Raw genomic sequence first — 12,888 nt, 5'->3', positions numbered from 1 at the left:
CAGTCTTAAGCAACACTATGGCTGTCCTTCATCTAAAGTATTTATAAGACAAATAATCATTTAATTAGGCAAGGACAGTTTATCAACCCCATGTTTACTTAAAAATGGTAAATTCAAAATTTCACCCTTAGGCTACTTGATGGTGTATGAATATACTGCATTATATGAATGACCCATTCAGTCTTGTTTATGAAAGTATTGCTATTATTTTCTTTTAAAACTGCAAACCTCATGTAAATTGAATATAGAATAGAATAGAATAGAATAGAATAGAATAGAATAGAATAGAATAGAATAGAATACAATACAATACAATACAATATAATAAAGCTTTCTGACGACAATAAATAATATTTCAGAACAAAAAAAACCATGGTAATCCAAGGCATTGATTAAGTAAATTATGAATTGGATTATTTATCATGTCTATTAAGTAAAACTAAATCCACAACCTGATGGGCTGCAGTTGAGAAATCATTCATAAGGGTCCATTTTGATTCACTGACGGCCAAGAACTAAATTTGGACCCCTTGTCCAAAGAGCCCCATAACTATTATATGCTTTATGACTGCAAAGCACTTCCATTTCACCATTCATTCTTCATTTGTAAGTGTTTCAAGCGGAAAGTGTTACAAACCTAATGAAGCACACACTGATGTTGCAGGGCTATGCTTTTTAAATGCAGTCTAGTTCAGGGATCCTTGTATTTATCATTTCCCTGCAAAGCAAGAAAAGATGCAACTTTGTCCAGGAATAACATACTGACTGAGATAAATTATGCCAAAAAAAACATTAGGTCTGACACGATAAAACAGCTCCACTTGTACACCAATATCTTTGGGCTTTTGTGTCCAAGGAAAAAGTGAGCTATCTCTAAAAAGATGAAGGCTTGTGTTGGCATGGTAACCACATAGTAATTTCACTGCTTTTATGGACCAGGTACCAAACACAACTGTCCAAAAAAAAAAAAAAAAAAAAAAAAAATTCAAGATTACTCCAACGTCTCAGAGACCAGGTGTGTTTAGGAAGCCGATAGAAAAGTAATTTAGCTGGAAAAGCTTTGTCTCTTGTATTCTTGCGGGGGTGGATGATTGTGTGACATGCCACATGCTAGACTTTAAAAACACAGAGAGTGTGTGGGTGCTTCTCTTTATCTTCTCTTGTGCAAAAAAAACAATACAAAAAAAAACAACAACAAGCAAATATCTAATGATAATACCATAGAATTTTTGACATTCAGAATGAGAGGACATGACATGTCGCAGTGTCCTGCAGGGTTAGAAAGAACTATCTAACTAAAATAAAATTAAAATTAATAATAATCATAATAATAATAATAATAATTTATTTGAAATAAAATAAATGTTAACGGAAATGTTTTTTATTTTTTATTTCAGATATATGCCAAGGAAACGTTATTTTAATTTAACTTGATTTTTTAACTTGATAAAATTATATATATATATATATATATATATATATATATATATATATATATATATATATATATATATATATATATATATATATATATATATATATATATATATATTATAATGCATATTTATAGAAAATATTAAAAAAATGACAAAAAATATGCAACAAAAATTACTATTATTATTATTTAACTACGATTAAATGAAAGCAAAATCTAAAAATAAACACTAATTCAAAATATTAATTAAAAACTATAATAGTATCTCAGTGATACTAAAATAACACTGGAATCCTGCAGTAGAGCTAAACTCAATTTAAATGTTATGTTATTAAGAATTGGAACATTTAAGTTCGTGTTTAGTTAGTAAGTTTTACCTCATTATATAAACCAATATAAAACCTAATTTAAAATAAATTATTGCAATCCTCATAGAATTAATTACGTGAAATAGCTTATAAAGTTGAACATTCTGAAGAGAATCAATTCTATTTTTGAAGATTAAGCACCTCTTTTCACGCAATTTGTAATTCAAAACATAAATTAAATATAACTTAAAAGCTTTTATTTTAAAAAGTGATTCAAGATAAAACCAACATTGATCTAAAAAACTTACATTATCATAGTTTACTTTTTATTAAATTTAAATGTACCTAAAAACGTTTAAATTATAGTTTAGTTCAACAAAGACATATCTCTGAATGATAGATCATAGAAATATGAAGTTTAGTTATATGCCTCAAGTGGCAATACTGCCATCTTGTGTTGACATAAATGATTTAATTCGCAAATAATGAATAATCAATCCAAACAGGACATATGTTGTTTTTAATTATATTAATTTATCTTGTTGTTTCATTAATATATAGCCTAAATATATATATATATATATATATATATATATATATATATATATATATATATATATATATATATATATATATATATATATATATATATATATATATATATATATATTTCTCAGTAATCACCCTTTCGCCTGTTACACAGAATGGGACAAAAGCATTAATTAAATGTTATATAAAGAAGTCACTATGTAATGTCTTTTGTAATTTAGTAACAGTGTTGAAGCACAAGTAATTTCGCTGACGACCTGAACGTGGCACGCGCGCGCATGCGCTCTCACGTACGTCTCTATGCGTACGCGGGGGGGAGGGGCACGTAAACAGAGAATTCCAAAAAGGAAGGGTGTTTCTTTCAACTGATAATCCAGTAAAGCAAGGTATGCCTTAAAAAACTCAATCTGAAATTTTGCATCCTCATTTTACAGAATATTTTATACGTTCTGCAGGCGTATTTTCAGTTATGTTTCATTAAACCTCTTTACTCTGCAGTATCGTGCATTTATCATTTTCAACCTAACGCAGCGCCATTACTGTACTTGTAAAAATGGACAAAATGGCCATTTTCGATTATATTGGGTTTTACGAGAAATTCGGTTCCTGTGCACTGGTAAAACGTGTGCAGGTGTGACTTTATGCACGCTATTAGCAGCAAATATCAACACAGACCATATGTGGAGGAGATAAACAATGAGATTGTTGTTCCTTTCTAGTTAATTGCTGTGGCTTCATGTCCAGGGAGTGTTTGTCGACGTGTTTTTCTATGCACGAGCTTCTCTTTGCTGTCCAGAGTTCATAGGCATTCAATTCATGTGGCCAAAACATTGCATGAAAAACCTGTAATTTTCTAAATAAGTCTGCAGTGCAATGCATTATAACCTAATAAACAATGCAACAGGTTTCTATTGCATTCCCAGGTTAGATGTATACAACATGTTTGAAATGAAATAAATGATAGACAGACACAGACACACACACACACACACACACACACACACACACACACACACACACACACACACACACACACACACACACACACACACATATATATATTCACAAAGTCTTTATTTATTGGCAGGTTAGAATCATGCCCATTCGCCGATCAGCTGCAGCCCCGCCCAAAGAGGATGCACCACCTGCAAATGCCCCTGAGGGAGGTACGTATTGCCCCTTACCTGGCAAACAGGTCACATAAGGAGTTATTCTCCCACAAATAAATGTGGAACCTGTCATTTAACTCTGCAATCCTGTCACTGGAATACAGGCAACTAGCCACTGAAATTATTTCCTGAAATAATGTGGCTTTAGGACAGTTTCTAAAATAATGCACAAGTGGTGTGAATTTGGCTTGTACATTTCCATGCATTTCATTGTCTTGATTCCACAGATGCTCCTGCCGAAGGGTCTGCACCTGTAGGTGAGAAGAAGGAGAAGGAGAAGACAAAAAAAGAGAAAGATTCGACACCCGCTGAACCTGAAACCACAGAGGAAAAGAAAGAAGGTGAAGAGAAGGAGGCGACCACTGATGGAGAGGAGCAGTCCAAAAATGAAGGAGAAACGCCTAATGAGGGTGAGAAATCTGACGAAGCAGCAGCTGAACAAGGGAAGAGCAAGAAGAAAAAAGTCAAGGAAGTTGTAGCCAAAATGTAAGTCTGGCTTTTGTACAAAAAAAGAAATGCATTTTTCTTATGGCTTCCACTCGTTTATTGAATACAAAATGACTTAGTAAGCATATTATGCATTTGTTTCTGCTCAAATGGTGCAGTGACAAGGAAGATGACAAAGGGAAAAAGGTGAAAAAGAAGATTCCTGCCTGGGCGACCATTTCCGCCAACAAACTGGCTTCAACCTCTCTTTCCCAGCCCAAAGTTGAAGAAATCATCATAGAAGCAATTGAGGTCTGGTTCAGAATTGCACTCTTCCATTACAATTTAGAGAGAATTTGACTAAGTAGGTGTTGATCAGTAAAATATGTACACAAGTATAAAGTGCTGCAGTGATTATGAGTCTTTGTAAGCCAATGTGGAAGTTATCAACAAGCCTGGTTACTTCAACAAAAACCCAATAGGATTATTCCATTTGGCTTTTGGATTATTGAAGAGGAAAAAGCTCTGTGAACAACAAAAGATCATGATTATTACATGTTCTGTTAATCTGGATGATCTTCACAAATGAACACATACAATTAATTCTATGAAAAATGAAACATGTGCTCTAAACAAACTACAGCACATTCACATGACTTCAGCATCACCATCATTACGCTTTTGAGAACTCTTTGATCTTTATTTAAAATTGACACTTTTTAGTTGAAGTAGATGTGTTTACCTGTTCGGAATAACAACATTTAATGTTTCCGATAATGTAGTCCCATTTGGCTTTTTTAATGAGATGTTAATGCTGACAAAATTGGGAGTGGGGTATTACAGCAGTATTTAATGTTTTAGAATAAATGTGGAGATATTTTTAGCTCGTGTTAACCACAGACCTTATTTCAAGCATTCAACCAAAACCCCATTCAAGGGCATTTCAGGACGATGTGCTGAAAATCTAAGAATCAAATAAATTGCCATCTCAAATGTACATCTTTACTCTCTACCTACAGAGCTGCAAAGAGCGGAGTGGTGCCTCTTCCATCACCATTGTGAAATATGTCATGAAGAAATACCCATCAGTGGAAATGGACAAAAAGACTAAAAACATCTACAAGAGGACTCTGAAGCGAATGGTTGAGAAGGGAACTGTCAAACAGGTGATTTGCAATACATGAATATTTCTCATTTTATATGCAGACTTAAATCAAAAGTAAACTTTGTCTTCTTGTCTTCTCCCACAGCTTAAAGGCAAAGGCTTCTCTGGAAGTTTCGCCATTGGGAAGGTATCCAAGCGTCATTTGTTTGTTGTCTGCATTGCTGTTATTGCTGAGATCCATGAGTTTGAGTACTTTTTTGATGGTTTGTCATCATTTTGACTCATTTTGTCAATGTCGTGTTGTGCAGAAGGCAGCTGGGTCTGCCGGGACGAAAGAGACGCTGGGAGAATCTCTGCCTCTGATCATCACCCGCCTCTGTGAACCCAAAGAGGCTTCCTACATCTTGATCAAGAAGTACTTGGAGCAACACTTCCCACAACTCAACGTGGATAGCAGGTCAACATTGACTTGTTTTTAGGGAAACACCTTATAAGTAGACTACAGTTCGAGCTAGTGCTGTCAAACGATTAATCGTGATCAATCTCATGCAAAATAAAAGTTTTTGTTTGCATAATATATGTATTTGTTCTCAGTACATATATTTTGTGTATATGAATACACACACAAACAGGAAATATCTTGAAAATATTTTTACTTGTAATATATCTATATTCCGATAATTTACATTATAAATATATTATGTACAAAAAATATTTTTTCTGAAATATATACATGCATGTGTATGAATTTATATATACATAATAAATAAACACAGTGCACATATGTATATGTAAAAATTTGTATTTGATTAATCGTTTTGACAGCACTAGAAGTATTTACTTAACATTGGGAGGACTGGTAATACTATAATTCAGAAGTCTGGGATAGGTACGAATTGTTACTGTTTTTGAAAGATGTCTCCTATGTTCACCATGGCTTCAATTATTTGATCAAAAATACAGTAAGACACTAGTATTGTGAAATATTACAAACGTTTTTGATTCATTTAATGCATCCTCCTTGCTGAATAAAAGTATTACATCATAGATGCAAAATGTTTGCATATGGTACATAGTACATACCAATTTTTTTATTATTAGTTAGTTACAAATTAAAAAATTGGGTTGTTCTGTTAATCTCTCTTAAGGCCTGATGTTTTGAAGAACTGCCTGCAAAAATCTGTGGAAAAGGGCTACTTGGAGCAGATCACTGGCAAAGGAGCTTCTGGAACATTCCAGGTTAGTTACCCTTCTGAATCGCTCAGCACATAAAACCAGGTTTGATGAGAATCTACGTTTGCGTTTGACAGTTGAAGAAAGCTGGGAATAAAGTGCTCATGGGTGGCGGACTGCTGGAAGATGCCATAGTGGCCGCTATCACAGCCATGAATGAGCCCAAGACCTGCAGCATCACCATACTGCGCAAATTCCTGGTGGAGAGACAGAAGGAGCAGAACAACTATTTTTTCGGTACGGTACACTAACTCCTCACTCCATCGCAGCCTAAGGAGAGTTTTCTCTCTGAGGACTGAATCAAGTTTGCCTTTGTTTTGGGCTTGCTTTTAATTGTTATTCTCAAATGGGTTGTTCACAAGACAGTGTTACATAAATAGTTGTCTCAAACTATTCTTGTTTATATTACAGCCACAATTTGTGACCCTTGAGCACAAAACCAGTCATAAGTAGCACGTGTCTATTTGTAGCAATAGCCAACAAAACATTGTATGGGTCAAAATAAAATAAAAAATTAGTTTATGCCAAAAATCATTGGGATATTAAGTTAAAGATCATGTTTGATTAAGAAATTTAGTAAATTTCCTACTGTAAATATATAGAAACTTAATTTTTGATTAATTTGGACAACTTTAAAGGCAATTTTTTTTCAATGTTTTTATTTATTTGCACCCTCAGATTCCAGATTTTCAAATAGTTGTATCAAATATTGCCCCATCTTAACAAACCATACATCAATGGAAAGCTTATTTATTCAGTTTTCAGATGATCTACTGTCAATTTGACTGGTTTTGTGGTTCAGGATAACATTTATATCTCCCTGTACATGTTGCAAATTAACGTGTTATGCAGAATCTTTCTGAATGTTTTTTTCTCTTATGGCTAGTGTCAAACCTGAAGCGAACCTTGCAGAAGTGTAAAATGATGGGATGGATGGAGCAGATTTCTGGTCATGGACTCAGTGGGTCATACCAGCTAAGCTATCCGTATTATCCGAGGTAAATTCAGCTCAGCGTAATCCAGCTTATTACAGTTAACTAAAATTATTGTTAGAAATTGCCTTTGGGATTTGAAATAAAATAAATTAAGCCAAATAGAAATATGGGGGGGGGGGGGATAAAAATGACTAAAACATAACAAATGACTAAAATTTTTTATTAAACTGAAACTATACAAGCTGATTCAAACTTGTTAATAAATACTAAAATGAGTTATAATTAAATAACGCTGCAATAATTAAAAATATCCTAAACTTTCCTTTTGGGCTTTTCAGAAATGAAATCCTGAATGCAGGTTAATTTTTAACTCTGCAACTAATTAGTTCTAGTCTGAAGGAGTAGTTCACCCAAAAATAAACATTTGATCATCATTTACTCACTGTCATGACATTTCAAAGCTCAGCATATTCTTTATTTCTTCTGTGGAATATAAATGAAGATATTTTGAAGTATGTTTCAGCTGTTTTTGTCCATAAAGTGGATGCCTGTGTGGTCTAAAACCATTTTGAGACCCAGTTTTCTAGGCTTGGCTGATCTATCCCTTTAACTCTTTACAATTCAGCCACAGCATTAATTGGATTGTTTTAGAGGGAATATGGCGAGTTTATTACTTATGCTGGGTACACACCAAAAGATAATCAGGCTGATTTTGGGCCGATTTCCCCACTTCCGACAATCCTAGCTATGCCGATTATCTTGATGGTTCTACAGATTATTTTATCAGATTTTCCCTTGGTTTGAGGTGTGTTAAGAGTGTCTGAACCTGATCGGAAGAATGTCGGAGCCGCCGCGATTGCGAATCGTAAATATGCAACATGTTTAATGTGTGGGGGGATCCCAAAGGACAAACGCGGGCACGCACAAAAGATTTTCACATGAAATGAAACAATATCCAATAAGAAAGCGACATGATGGAAGACGGAAGCAGTCATGGCGCAGCACAATGTGAAATTTCTGTCTGAAATCATGTCTCAATGACTTCACCCAAACCCTTTTCTTATTTTTTTTGTGAATTTTGTAAAAATCATTCAAAAATACTATCATTGCAATTTCTTCCTGCATATCGTCCGCCATGCTTATTCTGAAGTCTCGCGAGTTTTTGCGGGATTTCCTTTGTTCACAGTCGAGAATCTGGTTAAAAATCGGTTTGTGTGAGGTGTGCTGTATTTGTCATATTATGACACACCACACACTATAGGAGCAAAACGGTTAAATATAGGATTTTTTATTTTCACGTTTGTGGTCTATCACATATAGAAAATCTTATAAGATGTAAAAAAATCTTTTGGTGTGTACCCAACATTAGTGAAAAAAAATCATCTTTTTCTTTTTTCTTTGTTTTTCTTTTTTAGGAAATTTTTGATGTTTGTCCAGTTTGTCATAGAAGGTGAGAACTTTAATGAACAAATGTTCTGTTGCTCCCCCTGCAGTCCAGCAGTTCTGTTTCCTGAAATGATGGAAAAGCTTAAACAGAAGGAGGAACAGAAGCTCAAACGCAAGAGAGGTGATGATTCTGATGAAGAATCTGAACAAGAGTCAGAGCAAGAATCTGAAGAGGAGGAATCCGAAGACGATGAGCCTCCGCGAAGAAAGAGGTGAAGTACATCACATAAACAGTATCAGTGGGATATATTACAAGGGCTTAAAGTTCTCTGGCACCGTGCCAGATCTCCGGAGTGCAGCATTTGGATGAGAAAAAAAAAAAAGTCATCCTACTTTTAAAAACACTTGTTGATATCACGTTCGAGTTCATAAGTTCGCCTACCAATGTAAGAGAGGAAAACATCTTTCGCTCAAACAAATTAACAATACTAGCCAATCAGAGGTTTTTGCTCCTATAAACACTGATGAATGGAAAAGAAGCCTGGGTCTTAAAGGCGACACAATATTGAAAAAGCTGCAAGGCGCAGTGGTCAAAGATTTCCATCTAGCGTCATATTTACATAGAAAAGCTATTAAAAAAGTAGCGGAGCTATGTAAACAGCTCAGAGTAATTGATTGCCAGAACGAATTTACAGGGATTTTTGAAAAAGTCCTGTTCACACATGATCTTTTAACAGTAATTTACCAGTAAAGACTGTATATGTGAAAGGGGCTAAACTCTTTTTTTGCATATGCGATGTAAGTTTGGATTGCTTAACATTTATCTGGTAAAACTCTCTTGATTTGTAACTTAAATCATTTAAACCTATGCCAACACAGGAGAATACATCAATATATTTCTAAATTTATAGTGCATTGCATTCTCAAAATAAAAGTTTTTGGCTTTACATGTGGCCAGATATTAAAAGTAATTGAATCACATGAAACATCACATGAGCACCAGGCGCCCTCTGCATGTATTTGTTATGATATAGCCATATTACATTATGTATTTAAAGGTGCAATAGGAGATCTTGGAAAATGCTTACTTTATCCTTATAGCACTGAAAGCGAAAGTCCCACCCTCCCTGCAATCACCATCCAAAGCCATGCCCCTGAACTTATTTCATACATGAAAATCCCTCACCTTTCGGCGAAATTCGCCGTTTTGAAACCAAAATAGGTGACCTACGTGAAACGTGTAGATTCGATGATAAAAAAAAATTGAAATAAGTTTCAATAACTATGAAAGCGATAACTTTGCCATAGTATCCTTTCAAATCTTAAAGTTGCCACAGTCATTGCATTCTTTGCATGTACGGCACTTAATCTTTACCATTTTGTTTTATTCGTTTATTAGAATCTGAAAGATAATAACAATATTGACTGATAAGTGAGTGATTTTAGTTCTTGAAAAAGTAGCCCTTTAAAGTCCTGGATTTTTTTTATTTTTTTTTAAGTGTCTGTATGAACCCTTTTTAAGTTACCAGTTCTTGGACCATTTAAATGTTTGTTGTTGTTGTTGTTAATTGAGCTAAATTGAAGTTTAATTTGATTTACCATGTTTTCTTAAAAAAAAAAAATTTCAAATAAAATTCATGTTTTAGATTGTAGGTCATCTTGTACACTGTCAAGGACAAAGCTAACCAGAAAAACTTGATATCAGAAGCATCCTAAATGTTACATGTGTATTGAAATTGAACCGTACAGTTCTTCACCCTTGGTTTGGCAAGCGCTGGGACCGCGGTTTAACTTAAATCTGACAACGCATCTGTAATATGGTTTCTTATAAATAACACGTAAAAAAACACGGTTTCGGCTAATGTATGTTTCTGTTGATGGATGCACATTCTGGCTTCCCGGAACATTACAACAACGCGCAAATATTAAACTTTCTCTGAAGTATTGTGTTTAAATGGACAAATTCACACAAACATTACGTCTAAATGCCCATCTTGGTAAGTATACAATAGCAGACATAGTCACCTTAACATACTTACAGTGTCTTAAAGTGACAGCACTTCTTAATATGAATCAAACAGCAACAACAAAGAAATCACTTAATGCTCTTGATTGAATAGCTTTTGTTACTTTAATAAAGTTTTATCTTAAATTTATACAGTCATGTCATGTTATGAAATGCTGTTTTACATTTGATTATACTTTATTCCATTTCTGTAGGCTACATAAAAACGAATGCTAGAGAAGTAAAAAAAAAAACACTGAAGATCACTGTTTATTTTATTTGCATCTCTATTCGTATGTATTTATTTGTGCTGTTGCTTATATTTAAATATAAAAATCGTATTTTCTTTCTTTTTTTTTAAGTATACTTTTTCCCTTAACATGGCTCATACCGAACCATATCGAAACTTATTCTAAAACCGAACCGTGAAAAGTTCCACCCCTAGTTTGCACCTTATTGTAGTGAGTAACCATTCTTGCTATTGCTGTTTCAAATATCCCACCATAATCTGTAGTTTTTGTTTTAACCCCTGATATTATCTTTGTGATCATACTCTGCTCTAAACCTTGAGTGTTGTCTGGCTTCCACTTGAGCCCCTTTCACACTGCACGTCGAACCCGCAATATTCCCGGAACATTGCCGGGTCGCCTTCTATGTGAAAGCAACCACGTCCCGGGATTGATTACCGAATTGAACCCGGGTCGGGACCTAGTAACATTGCGGGGTTCGACCCGGGACGAGCACTGTGTGAACAAAAGCCAGATCTAATTCCGTGTCGAAGTGATGACGCGCGACTCTTTTACTGGCTGTTTTGAAGGAAGATCAATGTTCGCGACGAAAATACATGTGCAAACTGTAATGAAGCAGAGATCAGTTAGTTCCTCACTTTCCGCGCTGACGCAGAGATCGTTTGCTTGCTTCAGTGAAAGTATAACGTGCCTAGCGTTGTCGACTCGTACATTACACGTCACGTGCTGATGTCACGTGTCGTTACGGGATCTTCAAGGGTTGTGTGTGAAAGCATGCACATATACGGGGTCATCACTGGCAGTGTGAAAGTGCCAAATCTAGCGACCAGGGAACAATTGCAGGAACACTTTACCCCTGTATTTGCCGGAATGGCAGTGTGAAAGGGGCTATGGTGGATGATAAAAAGGGGTGAAAAAATAGCAAACTTTTTCTGAAGTTCAAAATATCATAGAGACTTTTGTTTTAGACTATGTCTTTGCATGCTTTCTACTTGTCCACAGGACCCAGCGTGCAAACCGGACATCTGCGTCTAAGGCTCGTCCAAATAAAAGGGCTAAAACGGTCAGCAGAAAACCTCCTGCTTCAAAGAAATCAGTTGCATCAGCCAAGAAAGCCCCTCCACCAGCCAAGAAACCAGCATCTGCGAGCAAAGCCGCATCCAGAAAGGCACCAGTGCCTGTTAAAGCCACACCAGTCAAGAAAGCTGCCCGGACCAGTAAACCTAAAACACCAGTAGCCAAAAAGATGACAAGCAGGGGGTCCAAACGGCCGTCGCCCAAGGCAGCTAAGAAGGAAGCAACTGAATCAGCTGTGAAGGCAAAACCGGCCGCCCGCAAGTCACTCCGAGCCCGGAAATGAATCCCATGCTTGCTGATGGCTGTAAAGATCAACTGTAGCTCCATAGACTGCAGTGCTGGCTATTTTCTCCTCTTATTTTTGTAGAAACTTCCATGTTCTTCTCGTCTTGGGGCCTCGGATGAACATAGGACCTCTTCAGAGTTATTCTGCCATTCAAGTACAGGCAGTTTATGTTCAGTATTCTTAAATTACAGGTAAAGGTATAGTTTAGAAATGCTACTGTTTGTGTTAAGATGCTCATTCAGGTCACCATAATGAGAACTTCTAGAAGGAGGTGTTCTCAGTTGTGTATCAAGAAAAAATCTATTATTTAAAGTTCCTGTAGTCAGTCTTTCTGTAGAGGCAAGCATTTCAGTTATTCAGTTGCCCCTTTCTCATCAGTGTTCAAGAATAATCTCTTTGTAAGTTTTAGTTAATTTGTTTGGATCATGTTTTGTGAAGTTAGGTCTTAAGCTAGTATTGTAATCAAGAACGTTTTGTTGATGTTGGTTCTTTCGTGTAAGTCGAAGTAAAGAAAGATTATTAATGCCTAACTCTCAGTTGAACAGTCTAAATAAACACAAAATTGGATTTATTATGATGCATTAAAGAAATATTGGCATCCATATGCACACCTGTCTTTTTGTTCTGTATAGTCTACGAAGAAGAATATAAGCTATAAAGATTTTCCAAGCAGATGTTTTAAGACATTTGATGCACTACTAACCCAGTTATACTTTTGTGTGTTAG

General features: G+C 35.3%; 1 protein-coding gene across 1 annotated transcript; it reads left to right on the top strand.

Annotated features, from left to right (window-relative positions):
- Positions 1-2,557: 2,557 nt before the first annotated feature.
- Positions 2,558-12,764, top strand: hp1bp3 (heterochromatin protein 1, binding protein 3). The gene is made up of 12 exons (XM_052569780.1): positions 2,558-2,678; positions 3,380-3,458; positions 3,689-3,947; positions 4,067-4,199; positions 4,907-5,053; positions 5,138-5,179; positions 5,301-5,449; positions 6,141-6,231; positions 6,303-6,462; positions 7,112-7,223; positions 8,654-8,818; positions 11,802-12,764. Exons 2-12 carry the CDS (start codon positions 3,389-3,391, stop codon positions 12,157-12,159), a joined length of 1,686 nt encoding a protein of 561 aa, XP_052425740.1. The 5' UTR covers positions 2,558-2,678; positions 3,380-3,388; the 3' UTR covers positions 12,160-12,764.
- Positions 12,765-12,888: the final 124 nt, after the last annotated feature.

The sequence above is a fragment of the Carassius gibelio genome, chromosome B11, assembly GCF_023724105.1.
Source record: "Carassius gibelio isolate Cgi1373 ecotype wild population from Czech Republic chromosome B11, carGib1.2-hapl.c, whole genome shotgun sequence".
In the NCBI taxonomy this organism is placed as follows: Eukaryota; Metazoa; Chordata; class Actinopteri; order Cypriniformes; family Cyprinidae; genus Carassius; species Carassius gibelio.
The sequence above is the reverse complement of the archived record's forward strand: the minus strand, read 5'-3'. Positions and strand labels throughout refer to the sequence as shown.